Source organism: Dipteris shenzhenensis, chromosome 20, assembly GCF_047967505.1.
Source record: "Dipteris shenzhenensis isolate YYH24624 ecotype China chromosome 20, Dip_SZ_1.0, whole genome shotgun sequence".
Taxonomy (NCBI): Eukaryota; Viridiplantae; Streptophyta; class Polypodiopsida; order Gleicheniales; family Dipteridaceae; genus Dipteris; species Dipteris shenzhenensis.
Genome location: NC_141615.1, coordinates 31614340 through 31629855, shown reverse-complemented (window position 1 = coordinate 31629855; position 15516 = coordinate 31614340). Strand labels below are relative to the sequence as shown.

The following is a 15516-nucleotide window of genomic DNA, read 5'->3' as shown; positions in this document are numbered from 1 at the left end:
TGGTGGAATGTTAAAAACCCCTGAAGAGATGGATAAGGAGGTTTTCCACCATGCTTTGTTGGATGCAATCCATGAGGTGCCCCCTCTAAACCATGTCAAAAGCCTTGCAGAAATCCACAAAGCAGCAACAAACCCTCTGTCTCTGTGCTCTAGTCTCTCCTCAATGACACCTCTAAATGTGAGAGTGTGATCTAGAGTCACATGGTCAACCTGGCAGCATGTCTGTCCCTCGGCTTTGAGTCCCCTAGGGCTCCACATGCAAGCTAACCTATATTGGACATGACATGCCCAATTATAATGGTCTTGTAGTTTTTCGGCTCATGAGATTGTTTGCCTTGTGGACAAGGGTGATGGTATTAAGGGTCCATGTGCGAGGGAACTTAGTGCAAGCTGCTTCATTAAAGAGATTTGCTAGGATCAGGGCCATAGTACATACATTATATATATAACTTTCTAAGACTAGAATATATCCAATCATACAAATTCAAATTTTTATTGTTCTAAATTTCAAAATACCTAGCAAGCAAAGGCAATGCTTATGTCGTCATCAGTGTCAAAAAATAAGCAACTATACTGGGTTTCAAAAGACCCATGGTGTCTCTTGGACAAACCCAGTGTTTACTAAAATACATCAATTAAACTTAAGAGTTGATTATATTCAACAAGATCACAACAACAATTACCTACGAGAGCACTCTCAATGCCGATGCTTATAGGTAGGGAATAGAATACCCATATGTTTCCACATGCCTCCGGCCTCCTAGAGGTAGCATGACAAAGAGAAACCTAAATTATTCATGTACTTGGACAACTTCGTGTGCAGAACTAACTGGCCCTACTCTCAATACATGCAAACAAAGTATTCATCTCACGCTTGAAGCAATGTAGCATCTGCAAATATCTAAGTGCTCGTAAAGAAAGGATGGAGTAGGACAACCACACTATGGATAGACCGGGGCATCCATTTTTAACTCTTGTCAAAAATCTTTAGTATCTCATCAACCCTATACAACTAGAAAGAGTAAAGACAATATGGATGCTTCAATTCAAAATTTGAAATTCAGAATTTATGAATTATAATTTATACAATATGGTATATAGCTTAAGCCTCATGAGTCACAAGGACATCATAGGAGAGCAGTTAACTCTCTCTAGGAAGAGTTGTACTGCCATCAGTCTACGCACAAACGTTACGGCTATAACAGTAGGTAAACTCGCTAGTGGTCTTCCTACCACCCTTGAGTGTCAAGGCAAGAGGCGAAACGACATTGATGATACTCCTCCTAACTTCAAACTACCGATCAAATAGTGTGGTGTAGCCAAATTTCTTCCAACATTCCTTGATGGGACTGAGGGCTCTATTTATGCGTCCAATCTCATCATCAAGCATTGTGGTACACATGGCCCTATAGTCCACTCATGTGCATCCCTCACATGGGCCAACCACTACAATGTCTTTGATCATCCTCTACCATTGAGGAGTGTTTCATACATTGAAAGAGAGATAACACAAATGACAAGATCAGTCTCCTTATCTCTACCTCAGCAATTTTTATGTGCTCTTTCCTCCAAGCTTGAGTGGGGTTTGGGTTATGGAGAGTGCCTTGCCTATGCAAGGGTAGGTAGGCCACCGAGTATTTGGGATGGAGATGGAGATGGAGATGAGGAATGCTTCTTTGCCTTTTGTTCTTCGAGACACTTGATGTTCCAATATCTGATAGCATATCCTCCTTCAACTCTGACGAAGCCTCAAGACACATGCTGCTACTATGTTTGCAAGATCGGAGTGTCCTCGTAATATATTATCAGCTGCATCGTCTGGGGATAATTACACAACACCCTACACCCTTACCTCCCAGCTTGGAAACATGATGGAGAGCTGGGGTGATAGAGCTATTCCCTACTTCCGCAATGGTTGCAACTCTATTTCCTACTACCTAGCTGGCATTGGAAGGACAAACATAGGTGGTGTATAAATCCCAATAGGGATCAGGAGAGAGCTGTTCACTACAGAGGGGGGGGAGGAAGGGATGAGTCCTGACAGAGGACTGAATCGTGAGAGAGGGCTAAGTGTGGAAGGGCAGACAGAGGGCTGACCATGGAAAAGGGAATGAGAGGTGATGACAAGGATTTAAAATTCAAACTGAGGGAGGGCAAGGGATGAGGGCTGAGTGCATGCAGAGAGAGGGCTGCTGAGTGCTCACTGTGTGGGCTGAGTGTGGGTTGTGAGAGGGCTGAGGACAACATAGGACAGGATGCAGCGCTGAGCCAACTGAGTAAGGGGCCCTGGCTGAGAGAACGAAAAGGTTGAGGGATCATAGAGGCAAAGACCAGTCACCACCAGTGACCCGAGAGCTCCAGCAGCAGCGCAGATGCAAAATGGCAAAATCAAATGCGAAGAGGAGATTGGAGTCGCGTGACGGCAGTGGATTTGTGAAAGTAGGTTCAAAAAAAAATTAGGTGCAGATACTTGAAAGGGCACACCTTACCATTCGAAGCATTCCAAAATCCCCTGAACGTTTCGAATCACACCTTACTTTAATGTGCACAACCAAACCAACCATGGATAAATCAAAACAGGATTTCTTCCCAATCTTTATTAACAATACAATTGCAACAGACAAGTCATCATAAATCCCTGTAATACAAGTCCACTCACCAAAGCTAGTAGATTATCCCTTAACAACCATGACGATAGAAATACAAAACCCATAGCACCTAAGCTTCGCACCTGCAACACCAAGGACCAAAAGAAGCAGACATCTATGTAAATATTTGAAAAGATTCCAAATCCAAGCCAAACACATTAGGCACATTAAAATTTAAGAATTGTGCTAGGCATCAGTGGAAATCCCATGATTGAAAATCTTGAAGAATTGTGGCACAGACTGATTGTACATGAGAGCCATAGGGCAGCCCATTGTGTCTCAATATCACATTCCTAGCTTCTTAATACAGTACATGACCTTGAATCTAGAGCCGGAAAACCTTCTCTAAGAATAAATGGTACTATGTTAAGCGAGACATTAAAATTGTTTACCAGAGTGCAGATAAATACTGAAAGGCCCCAGCTGATATTTGATCTACAAGAAGAAAAGCCAATTCTTAAAACCCATTAAGATTCCATGCCAGTTCTTCAAAACAGATCTGCTTAGCCAAGAACTGTTGCCTAACAATCTATTAAATATTGGAAAAGACCACTACAAACAACAAATCAATAGCCCTTGCATATTTCCCTTAACCCAAAGTCCTTGGGGTGTTGGGTTATTGATCAGTCAAAGATACACATTAACAAAAGAAGGTGAAACACAGATCGAAATATACTATATTCTAAAACTTGCCTTAAAATTCCAACACATGCACCTGGAGAATGGAGTGGACCTTGGACATCATGGTACATGGATAAAAATGGCAAAACAGTTTAGAAAAATAAGTCCTAAACAGTGTGATACCAGGCTGAAAAGGGCCCTTATATTTATAGGTCAGCCTGTAAAGCGTCATTTGAAGGAATTGTCTGCTGCCAGCCGACCTTTGAGCATGGATGCAGTATGTTTGGCCTCTTGGCTGACATGCCGGTCCATCTAGCCATTGATGTGGGATATGGCTGCATTGCTACATTATGTCATGGATCTAAATTGCATACAGTACAAAAATGCTCATCGATTTGTTAGCGAGGCTTTTGCACACTTTCATATACGAAGGATTTTATGTTTATCTATGATGACAAAGTACATTGTAACAAATCAATATGTAAACACCAACACTTATCTCCTTATGCACCTGAGCATTGAGTCATCACAAGTTCAATTCATCCCATCTAGCCTTTCGATCTTTTAACTCCGGCTGATTGCACAACCACTTGATACTCTCTTGATCAAAGAGAATCTCAAAAAATAGTGCCTCAATGTTTTCAAAGCATGGGTAATAGCATAAAATGCTTTCACATATGCTGAATAATTTTTCTGAGCTATTTTCTTGCCTTCAAAGGCAACCGGTCTACATCTTGGACCAACACAGCACCCACAGCTCTACCACTTGCACCAGTTTCGAGTATCAAAGGTCCATTAGGGTCAACCACTCTTAAAATTTGGACAATTGCTTCCTCAGTCCAAGTGAAGGTCTTCCCTTCCCCTTAAGCTGATTAGTCATAGGTACTGCAACCTTAGCATAATCTTTGACAAATCTTTGATAGAATTCGTTAAATACAATATGACCTAGCTACTTGACAAAAGAAGACACTTGGATTGTTAAAACTACAACTTATTTTGCCTTAGCAACTCGAAAACAAACTTCAAGTGCTCCAGTGCTCGTGCTTAGTCTTACTAAAGATAAAATATCATCCAGAAAGACAACTACAAATTACATATACCTGAGCATCGTCATGCTCAACCAAATGCTCCAAGTCCGTATAACTATTGGGTGGAATGTCAAGAATACCATATACCATGAAGGCCGATCAACTGTCCATCCTTAAAAGGAGGGGCAGCGGGCTGAGAGGGGGGCTGTAAGATGAGAGGAGAGCAAGAGGAGAGGCTGGAGAGGGAGAGCAAAAACTGCCCTACCTGCCAATGGGGTTCTTACTCGGTGGTTGAGGCGGGTGTGTGTGTGCTGTGTGTGTGCTGGTACTTTTTCTTCTATAGCTGAGCATTGGTGTCTACAAGCTCTTACATTGCTGCTCTATATATATGTTTCCTTGGCTAGGCTCCAGAGGCACTGCACCCCCCCCCCCCCCCCAAAAAAAAAAAACTGTCATGCCCAAAACGCCGTTTCTAGTGTCGGAAATGGCACCGAAATGGTGCCCAGAAACGCCCTTTCTGGGCACAGATCATGGAGCCAAAATATGGACTCCCATATGGCCAATGTAACAAAGCAAGCATGCTCTTGATGCTAATAAAGACTTGAACTTCCTTGCATTGAGAGTATGGAGGAATTGGCAAGATCTGTACACTATGAACTTGCTTCATTGGCTGTTTACCCTTATCAAAATGGTTTTCATTCCCCTGTGGTTGATTAGTGGCAATTTGTGGCTATGCAATCTTTACTTGAACATTTAAAACATCGCCAATCCTTCATTGCCTTTCGGGAGGGGAGGTTTATAATTTAGCTTTCATTGAAAAAAAGGATTTTATCTTGTCCAGTTTGAAAGACATGATTTTCAACTAAGGTTTAGACTTTTCTACAGAATCATCATAGATCTGAGCAAACCTAATAGCCTCATCTTTAAGATCACATACAAACCCCCTACTTCTATGAAACTCCATGAGGTCTTCTTACTTAAGAATCGCCTCACAATACTTGGCAACATATTAGTTCAATGGGAACATTTTCATGCTCAGAGAACCCCATGTCTCCCATGACTTTCTTGTTCATTTTCTAGAGGAAATTCCTTACAAGACATTTTTTAAAATTCTGACCATGTACAAGAAACTGGCTTGCTATCATGCAAATTCTTCCACCAAATATAAGCATTGCTACTAAGAGACAAAGTCGCCTCAATGACTTGCAGCCCAGGAGGAGTGTATTTTAATTTATGGAAATCCTACCACTTTCTCAGAAAGGTATAAAGGATATCTTTGTTTCCACTTGTTGCAGTTAGTCATCACCTGTATGGTTACCAGGGAGTGAGGGCTTCTATGTGAAGTGCCAACCCTCGAAAGGAGTAGTGTACTCAATTAGTTTGGGGGCTGTTTACCACGGCATTTAGCCAAGGTTGGGGGCAGGTTAGAGGTCCTGTTTCAGGCTGGTCTTGTCACTTGTGCCAGCTGGCTGGGACTAACCAGGCCAGCATTGTGGCTGACCAAGGTCAGGTCAGCCGGCTGACTAAGGTTGGATCAGCCGACCTAACGTGGGTTGATCAAGCAGGCCCACCACCCGACTGGGTCGGCTGTCTACAGCCCCTACCCACACCTACCCACACACTATAAATAGGGCATTCAGCCTTTTGTTCACTGTACTTGTTTTGGAGTTCTCTGGCAGTCCTTTGCGCACTCTTCTGCCTGCTGATTGGCGAGTTTGTGGTGCAGTCTTTTGCCTATGCCAGTCACCTACCTGAGGTAAAAGTATGCAGACTTCTGCGTGAATTCCTGGGACTCTCTATCAGTCTTCTGCTGCGGGATACCCTCTGTCTGATTCATCTCTAACAGAAGAAGAGATAGGGTGGCCGGGGAAGAAGAGAAGGGAGACTGGTAGGAAAGGAGAAGAGGCTGCTATGATGCCTTCTTCAAGAATTTCCGAATGCCTTGCTGTCCATACCTGCAACAGTCTTCTCACTGTCAACCTGGGTGGGCCATGCTTTTAGATTGCCTTCTTGCTTTGCTTGCACCCGAATTTCCCACACCTTCCAGCAGCAAACTCCGTCAGTTCAAAAAGCTTAGTGCTTTTAGGCTACATGAGTAATCATCACACTATGAAGACGGTTTCATCCATGTGCCATGCAGTAAGGGTGGGTGTGATATGGCAGCTGCTCCGAACTGTCCATGCCTCGAACGCCTGCGAACAGCAATCTCCATACAGCAGCAAACTCCGAACTTTCCACACCTCAAACACCCTCCAAGTCCAAGCTTTTAGATGACATGTTGGTCTAATACCATGCAAAGGTGCAGTGGAAATGCGAGTAGAAACTGAGAAAGAAAGAAAGAAAGTTTATTAAAGTCTTTGGAAGACCAATGGGTCTATGAGACTGTGAAAATCCCGATACAACACGCTGTGGTAGTGGAGCTACTAAACGAGCATCCATACCAATGCAAAATGCAAAAATGCAGAATGGCAGTACTAAGCCCTAAGTACAACATAGTCATGTCGATGGTCGACTATATATCAATCTCAGCATCATCATCAACATCATCAGCAGCAGCAGCAGCAGCAGGATATCCGGATGGATGAGGCAATGGAGGTATGAGAGCAGAACAAGGGAACAAGGAGATGCGAATAGAGAAATGCACAGGATATGTCAAGGATGACTGCTAGCAAAAACTTATACCTGTTACACCACATTAACTTTTGACTCCTCTGCCTCTGAGCTGGCCCCCTTCTTCTTCTAATCAGCCTTCTTCTTTTGCAATCCTTCACAAAATGTCTTGCCTCATCACAATAGAAGCATTTTTTCTCATTCTTCCTCTTCATGTTTTCTTCATTTGAAGAGTCCGCTTCATCATCAAATTTGTCTTTCTTGGGCTTGCTTTTGCTAGGCTTACCCTTACCCTTGCCCCTGTCCTGAGCTATAAGGGGCTTTCTCATCGGTTCCGTCATATTTCTTCCTGTAGAAGCAATGGTACTAGCTCCTCGAACATCATTGGCACTGCCCTCAGCCCTACAATCATAGTAGTCACAAAACTACCATAGCACCTTGGGAGCATGCCAAGCAATAGTTTAGCCATCCTTCTCGAACTCATTCTTTGATCAACTGACGCCAGCTGATCCCACACCACCTTCATCTTGGCAGTGTAATCATGTATTGAATCATGCCTTAGAGCTCCATCTTCGAGGTCTAAAATCCTCGCTATGTGGTTGAGCTCGTAGGTGTCCCTCAAAATGGTCCAGGCCTCGAAAGAAGTTTGTAGTTGAAGTACTACATCCACCGTGGTGCCCACAATGATAGCCAATGCCTGCGCATCTCCTATGAGCCAGGCTTGTTAGAATGTCACTGCCCCACCTGTGAGCCCCCGATTTGAGGGGACAAGGGGACAAGAGACTATAGGGGGCTGGGGGGGAAACAAGAGGACCTACTTGGCCTGGAACCCACGCTGCGAGATGACATGGTGCAGCATCAAAGGCGCCTCCTAGAGCAGCAACTGGCGGGATCTGCGGACTGCATCAGCAGTTCATGTGCTGGGCATGGGCACATGGACCTTTATATAGGCCTGGCCCAAGCCGGCCAGATCAGCCAACAAGTGGCCGACCAGCCTAGTCGGTGGTGGAGCCCAACAGGTCGGGTGATGCAGCAGGGGGCCGACCCCCCGCTGGTCGGTTTTCTGAGCCCAGCTATGGGCCTATAAATAGCCCCCCCTATCCCCTTCGGTTCTCATCACCTGCACTGACAAGCCTTGCACCAGCAAGTGTGCTAGGGGAGGAGGACACTCAGCTTTTGTTGACAGCAGCCTTGCTATCTTCTCAGCTCATCTCTGAGCTTTTGTCAGCCCACAGTTGTGGAAGAATATATCTGAGTTTTGTCTCTATCTCTCTCTATCTCTTTGAGTATTGTTTTAGCTGCGATTGGGAGTGAGAGGAGTGAGTGATTCTGTCCTCTACTTTCCAACAAAGCTCTCACCAAAATAGGGTATGCCGATGTAGTCACCGATGATGCAATCGCTGTTGCTGGAGTCACCGTCGGCTGAGGTATTAACTCTCTGCCCGTCGCAATCTCCCAAGATTCCCTCAACACTAAATGGCTCCGGACCTTCATGTTCCACAATGGGTAATTGCTCCCATCCAACTTGCCTGTGTCTCCAAAATTAGGGAACAGTATACTCATGACAATGAACTGAGAAGAGATAGACTAAGAGTGTCATACACCTGTTTGAACTTGAGCCTCCCTCCTACTCACAAGGGCGCAATCTTTCAGACGTTGAAGTAGATTCTCCGGAGCACTGAATCAAAGTCTTCCTTTAGCAAGGCCCTTGCCTTCAAATTCCACTTCCCGTGAACTTCCGACCAGGGCTCTGATACCATGTTAGAAATGAACCAGACAAAGGGTATCCCCAAGCAGAAGATTGATAGAGTGTCCCAGGAATTCACGTAGAAGTGTGTAACTACGGAATCCAAAACTTCTTTACTTGTGTGTATTCAACAAACATATGTGTGTGCAAGCCAGTAAGTAGACAATGCTTCACAAGAGATATAGAACAAACCAAAATATATTTCCGGCCGACAGGACATATTACAAAAGAAGTTCAGAGTCCCACCAAATCGTGGTCCGCTGTCCTTACCCCAAAAGGTGTCGTCCTACAACCTCCGTGGCACTTCTAGATCTCTAAGCCCGCATGCTCCTTGTTTAGCTTCAATATATTCAGTCACTGTGTGCCTGATCCCTGCACCTTGCTGCCCTAACTGTCAGCCTAGGCGTGCAGCCCTTCCTAGCTCTGTCTGCAACTCTTCTGCCCCTCTTTGTCCTCCTGGATGTAGGCCCAAAGAATGCTGATCTGATGCTCCAGTCTGCTGCTGTTTGCTGCTCTGGATGAGGCCCCAATGGCCTTTTATAGGGCTGGAAGCCCCCCAGCCAACTGACCCAGTAAAACCCCCCCAGGTGGGGGCACATTTGTAGAGGCGGCATGGCTGGCCTTACCTGGCCACGTAGCAGGCAGCCACTGGCCCTAGGCAGTCCTGCTCATACCCGACCTGATCCAGGGCCCAGATCTGGCCCAAACTAGGCACCTCTTTGCTGCTGCTGTTCTGCACTGTTTCAGGCTCTGTTCCAGCTCCTGGAGGCCTGTTTTAGGTCCATACAGTTCCCTGCAGCCCCTCCATACAGATGCTGACGTCATCACAGTGCTTCCTGACTGCAATCCCTGCGCAATCATGCTCCAGCCAATCGCTAGCAGCCAGGTGGCATAGCCTTACCTTTGCTGTCCACCCTGGTGGTTTTGAATTGCCAGGTATTCTTTGGACCTGCTGCCCACATGGCAGCCCGTGTGCTAGTCGTTTCCTCAAAGGACCTATATCTCCAACAAACAGCTTCAACACAAGTGTTTACAGAGCACCTTTAGAAAGTTCTTTGTTACATGGATGGTATTTATGAAGCCTGTTCACATGCTCTCAAGCAGCACAAATTCAAACAAGGATTAATGCAAACGTGCTAAACTTAAGATTTACTCAATAAAATTGTTCTTCTCGTCAACCAAAGTGTATTTGTTAGATATCCAACTCATTTGCAAGACCCAAGATGAGATTTCCAGTCACAAACCAGCCAATCAGCTTGCTCAAATAATTCACTTAATATTGACACATGAGGCAGGATACTACTCTCTGGTAATCAAAGAAGCTAGAAGCACAAAACCCAAGGAGGGTAAAGCAACTCCTGTCCACTATAGCTGTGGCAACTGTCACAGGTACTCTAGGTATCATCACATATCTTGCAAAGGTCCCTTTTTTCAGATCTGTTGACAGCTTTAAAAGAAAACAATTTTTCATTACCTAAAATCTACAAAGTTCATGCTGAGCCCAAAATATTATATTTGATCACAACTTTCAAAAATTCTTCATCATAGACACAAAGAAAGCATTCTTACCTCCATAGTGTGCCGATTGCCAACCCAGTAAATCCATGCATAAGCTGCAATAAAGTTCAATGACGGATGGTCAATTATGAAAACGTAAATGCATTAACTGCTCCTGCAGTCCATTTCAGAGAATATGTCCATTGCAAGCTAAGAATCAAACACTAGAAATAAATAAAGTTAATGCATACCAAATAAGAAGCTGCCCTTAAAGGACCCGAAATCACAAGAAGTAACATGACTGTGGCCACCTGTAAATTTTCAAGCATATTCTGTGAGCTTAAAACATGATCTCTTGCATACCAGCATGCATGTCTGACTCGGCATGGACCCCATTTCAACTTGAAATCACCCATGTTTGCATGTTAAGTGTGTGTGCAGTAGAGAGGGGGGCAGGTATTCAGCTCTTGAGAAGACCTAAACAGTAGCAACAAGATAAGCACTCAAAATCAAAATATCCACCAAAGTGTTTCACTAGACAATCTATCAGATATTGTTACGGTGTAACCCCTACAAATATTTGCTCAAAATTGCTTGCCCTATGGTACTGGCGCAAAAGAAATCCCTTCAGGTTTTGTATTAGTTGCAAGCGATAAGAACCACAAAGCAGTACTGGCTAGCAACATACCATTGTCTTTCTTCCCGCAGCAACTCCCCATCTCAAAGAGGAGATGACCGGTGGCAAAGGAAAGAAACAACCAAAATAATTCTGCAACAAAATTCGCAACAAATACAAATTTAGAAACCAAGAGTGATGTAATTTAATCAAACATGTGCATCTTCGATTTATTTCTTCTTAATAAAGGCTCATATGTGCATCACTGTAGGGCAGTCAAAAAGCCAAGTGAAGCTCGTTTTAGTGTTATCTTGCAGCGCTTGACATCCAGCACTGTTTGTACTAGTAGTTACATTACGTTAATAAGAGTTCTTGCAGCGCACGTAATAATCATCCTCATTTTAAAACCTTCACAAATGTGTCACAAACGTATGATATCAATCATGTTTCCTGAGTCTTTCAAAGCTGTTATTAACGCAAAAAAACCTTTCTCCTGGATTATAGAGAGAGGTAATAAACGGCCATGATATGCCTCCCACTAGAACCATTGGAGCGTAGAAGCGGGTACCTCAATTCGAAGTGAATTGCTCAAAAAATACGCAAGTCCCACTGCAGCAGCCAACATTGCGCTTTCCACCAGCCGTAGTGTACTAGAGAATTCTTCATCTGTAGGCGTCGAATCGTTTCCATTAACAGATGTAAATGCACCGTTTTCATCATTTTCAACTTTCTTCGCCATTGGATCCTCGGAAGGCTCCTCGATGGACCAACCAGAGCCCCTGAGGGCTTTCTGAAGGGATTCGCTCCTCCTTCTTGAACAGAAGTCTCCAAAATGATGCGCCTCGAAACTCAGCCAATGCAAAGCAATGGAATGTAGCTTGCCATTAAAACTGATATCCTGTGGTCTGGAAGCTGAAAGGCGGAGCCAAATACCTCCAGATATGCGCAGCAAACACGTTGCGCAGGTATTCCTAGAACCGCGTTGAGTTGAATGAAGGATGGATCGAGCTGGAGAGGGGGGAAAGGAGGAGTGAGTCGCCATTTTCCAAATTTCTTGAAGAACTGGAAACGGATTGAGTCAGAGAAGCTTCATAGAGAAATTCTGCGAGCATGAAGCCGAATTTCCAAAGGAGAAGTCCAAAAACGAGATGGTCGAAAATCGAAGCGATGGTTGCTTGTTTAAACGTCAACACGAAGACATGGTTTATTTAACCTTAATATCTGTTTAGTTTTCGTGTTTAAACTTCAACACGAAGGGTCTTACGCCACGGTCTTTTTAAGCTTACCACATGCCTCCACGTGTGAGTGTAGAAGAGCACCCGTGGCCAATCGAATACCGCCATCTCCTCCAGAGATTCGTTTGGCGCATGTCGGAGATGTCAACATTGAAGCACCCGCGTGAGCGTGCGCACCTCCCCGCACAAGAATAGCCTCTTAGTGGTTTCAGCATTGGGCTTCCAATCCTCAAGCACCTTCCCGCACAAGTATACCCTCTTAGTAGTTTCAGCATTGGGCTTCCAATCCTCAAGCACCTCCCCGCACGAGAATAGCCTCTTAGTGGTTTCAGCATTGGGCTTCCAATCCTCAAGTCACCAAGCCCAATCCTCAAGTCACTGGTTCAAATCTTAGAGGACGTGGATGGGTGCGTGTGTGCAGCCTGCGTGAGTTAACCACACCTATCTAGTGCGGTGTGCCCCTCGATAGGATAGGGACCACAAGTGGGTGAGTAGCCTCTCACTCTATCGAGAAAGAAAATAGCATTGTGTTCCTTGATTGTCTATCCAATTTTTGGCTTGCCCCCAATGGGTATATTTTTATGTCCGCTTTTTGACCCGCCCCCAATGCGTAGGCCTTAGTAATCGTTTGCCTTTCAAAGAGAAATATCACTTATTTACTTATTTTTATGTCCAGTTTTTGGCTTGCCCACAATGGGTACGTTTGTCTTTGAAAGAGAAAAATCAAGTATTTTCTTATTTTTATGTTCACTTTTTTGGCATGCCTCCGAAGGGGGTAGAGTATCATGACCGGTGCTTATTTTCCAAAAGAGAAAATTTAGGCTTTCATTTTTTACAAAAACATATTTACGGTAGGTAGCCTAGAAGGAAGTTTTCCTTTTCTAAGCCCTCGTTAAACCATGTGTCGTGATTATAGGCGTTGATCTTTATGAAAATCCAAGGGTTTGAAACGTGCTTTCTAGAAAAGCAAAACTTTTGTGAGCCTAGAAGGAAGTTTTCCTTTTCTAAGCCCTCGTTAAGCCATGTGTTGATAGGCGTTGATCTTTATGAAGATCCAAGGTTTGAAACGTGCTTTCTAGAAAAGCAAACTTTTGTGAGTTCTCCTTTAGCCACAAGCACAATTTTAGGCCCTTGATTTTAGATTGATCTAAAGGACTAAAACACTCCTTCCAAATTTGACCCAAAAGCTTACTTTTTTATACATTCTTCCCGCAAATCTATTATATAAGGAGGGAGATAATTGCACGACACCTGGATGTCCCGCACACGGGCTATCATGGCATTGTCGAATGACTCTCTGCCTGAGATCAGGAGCCCCTCTGCTGAGAAAGACAAGAGAGCCATGTCATCTGCGTATAGCAATATCCGGATCAGCGTGCTCGCGAGAGAGCAACCTACCCCCCGTGTTTGCATCACTGTCTCGAGCTCGTCAATGTAGAGGCCAAACAAGGTAGGTGATAATGGACACCCTTGTTTGACCCCGATAGTGCTCATGATCTCATCTGTCCATCCAGATCCTATCCGAACTCTACCTGAAACTCACTCATAAAGTGCCATGATAGCCCAAATGATCTCCTGGTCGTAACCCAAATCTTGTAGGCATCATATGAGGCGGGCTCTCAGAACCGTGTCAAATGCCTTGCGGAAATCCACAAAGCAACAATAAATCCTTTGCTTTCGTGCCCTCGCCTCCTCAATGTATCCCAGGTGGTGGTGGGCGGATGGAGTGGGTGGTGTGGGGGAAGGCGTGAAGAGCAACCTCTTGTAGTGAGCGGGTGACTAGGGCAGCGCGATCCTCTAATAGGGGTATAAAGTCAATGTATGCGAGAAGTATGTACAGATGGCCAGAGTAAGTAGGTGAGTGATTGCGAGATCAAAGCGTATATCATGGTAGGTGGAGTAAGAACTCAATGGGGTAGAATGTGCTGTGCAGTAGGGGGTAGAAATGCTAAAGAAAAGATAGGTATGATTAGCCCTTGGAGGGAGAGGTGCTACGGTAAAGTCAGTGATGCGAGATGTGAAGGCAGGGGATCCGATTATGTAGTCCACAACACTAAAGCCTCCCCCATGTGGAAAGCACGTGAACCCACCTGATGTGGGCCATCTATCAAGACCATTATAAATAATGAGAGCGCCTTTCCTCGTGTTGAAGTCCCCAACTAGGAGGACTTCTCCGCGGCTAGAGAAGTCAATAATGGACTGATAAAGAAGAGCAAATGGGGATGTCTCATCCTCCCCTCGAATATCTCTGGCAAAGCGAGAGGTCTAGGGGGGGGAAGTAGCAAACTGCAATAAACAGATCCTGGCTTTCCATGTGCCGAATCCGGATCCAGAGAAACTTGGAATGTGTATCTCTCTGCTCCACTGAGATGGTCCCCAAAAGTGTGGATCTGTAGAGGACTACGACTCCTCCTGACCCTCGAACCCCTCCTGTATCCCTCGTCTCATCTCTGTAGGCAGACTCCAATGTATACCTGCTTACTATTGGTAGTGGGCGCTCTTAACTCTGATGTGTATCTATATACAAGACTATGTTGTGACCTGTATAGGATTCTGAGAAGTTTTTTGGTTCTGACCATAAGGTACTGTTACAGTTCCAGATGGTGCAGGAAGGGTCTCGAATGTCTGAGTCTCATAGACCACGCCTCCCTATGTGGGAGGAGAGGTGGGTGCCCGACGGGGGCCTGTAAGGAGTCCTCCATCTCGTAGTACTGCCCACTTCCCCTCCTTGCGGGCTTGATCCTGCTGCTGCAAAAGAAAGCACCTCCTCTCAACCTGTAGTGGAGTGAGGTCCTCATCCATGGAGATCACTGGCTGGTCTCGTAAGGTTGACCTACGACGTAAAGCCCAAAGTCGTGCCTGGGCATCATGGAACATATGATAAGGGACTACTCTCGGTTGGGGTCCCTCCCAACCCGCCATGCTCTCTCAATCCTATGCTCAGTTGCCTGTGGGATCCCACGTACTCTGATGTTGAGAGCCTTGTTGGCTCTCTGCTGCTGCTCTAGGAGGGTAGCCGAAATGGTTACCCTTGCAAGTTCCCGTTTGGCTACGTCGATCCATCTGGACGTCTCCTCGATGGCAGATTGCATGCTCTGTGCCTCCACAACTAGGGTGTGGCTCCCTGGGACTGTACGTATAGCAGTGACCTGTCAGAGCTGCGAGATCTCCTGTCTGAGCCCTTGAATAAGATCAGCCTGCTGGTCTCGGATAGCCTGAGACTGCTCCTGTATCAGACACGTCTACTCCTGGGTGAAGCATGTCTGCTCCTGTGCAAAGCATGACAGCTCCCTCTCGCGCTCTCGGATGTTATGAACCTCCATCAACAAGTTCTCCCAAGCCTCTGATGGGTCAGCTTGTCCGTGCTCTAGCGAAAACTGAAAGGACTGGCATGAAAGTGTGAGGATGAGACTGGAGGCTAGAAGATGATTGGGTGAGATGGGTGCGGTATGCGGCCTGGAGGAGGCGATCCTAGCAGGGTGTGGGAACGTGGGCTGACTGAGAGGTAGAGGGG

General features: G+C 45.2%; 1 protein-coding gene across 3 annotated transcripts in view; it reads right to left on the bottom strand.

Moving 5' to 3' along the window:
- LOC147889541 (uncharacterized) overlaps positions 1-11946 on the bottom strand; it is a 35296-nt gene extending 23350 nt beyond the window's left edge. For all 3 annotated transcript variants that reach the window (XR_015542899.1, XR_015542898.1, XM_087391575.1), the window contains exons 1-6: positions 11336-11946; positions 10840-10920; positions 10403-10462; positions 10224-10267; positions 3041-3083; positions 2660-2731 (exon numbers count right to left, since the gene is read on the bottom strand). Coding sequence is in view for 1 of the 3 variants with exons in the window: in XM_087391575.1 (XP_087247701.1) it covers positions 2660-2731; positions 3041-3083; positions 10224-10267; positions 10403-10462; positions 10840-10920; positions 11336-11809 (774 nt within the window). In the remaining 2 variants the exon portion in view is untranslated. The remainder of the gene's footprint in view (positions 1-2659; positions 2732-3040; positions 3084-10223; positions 10268-10402; positions 10463-10839; positions 10921-11335) is intronic.
- Between the last annotated feature and the right edge of the window lie 3570 nt (positions 11947-15516).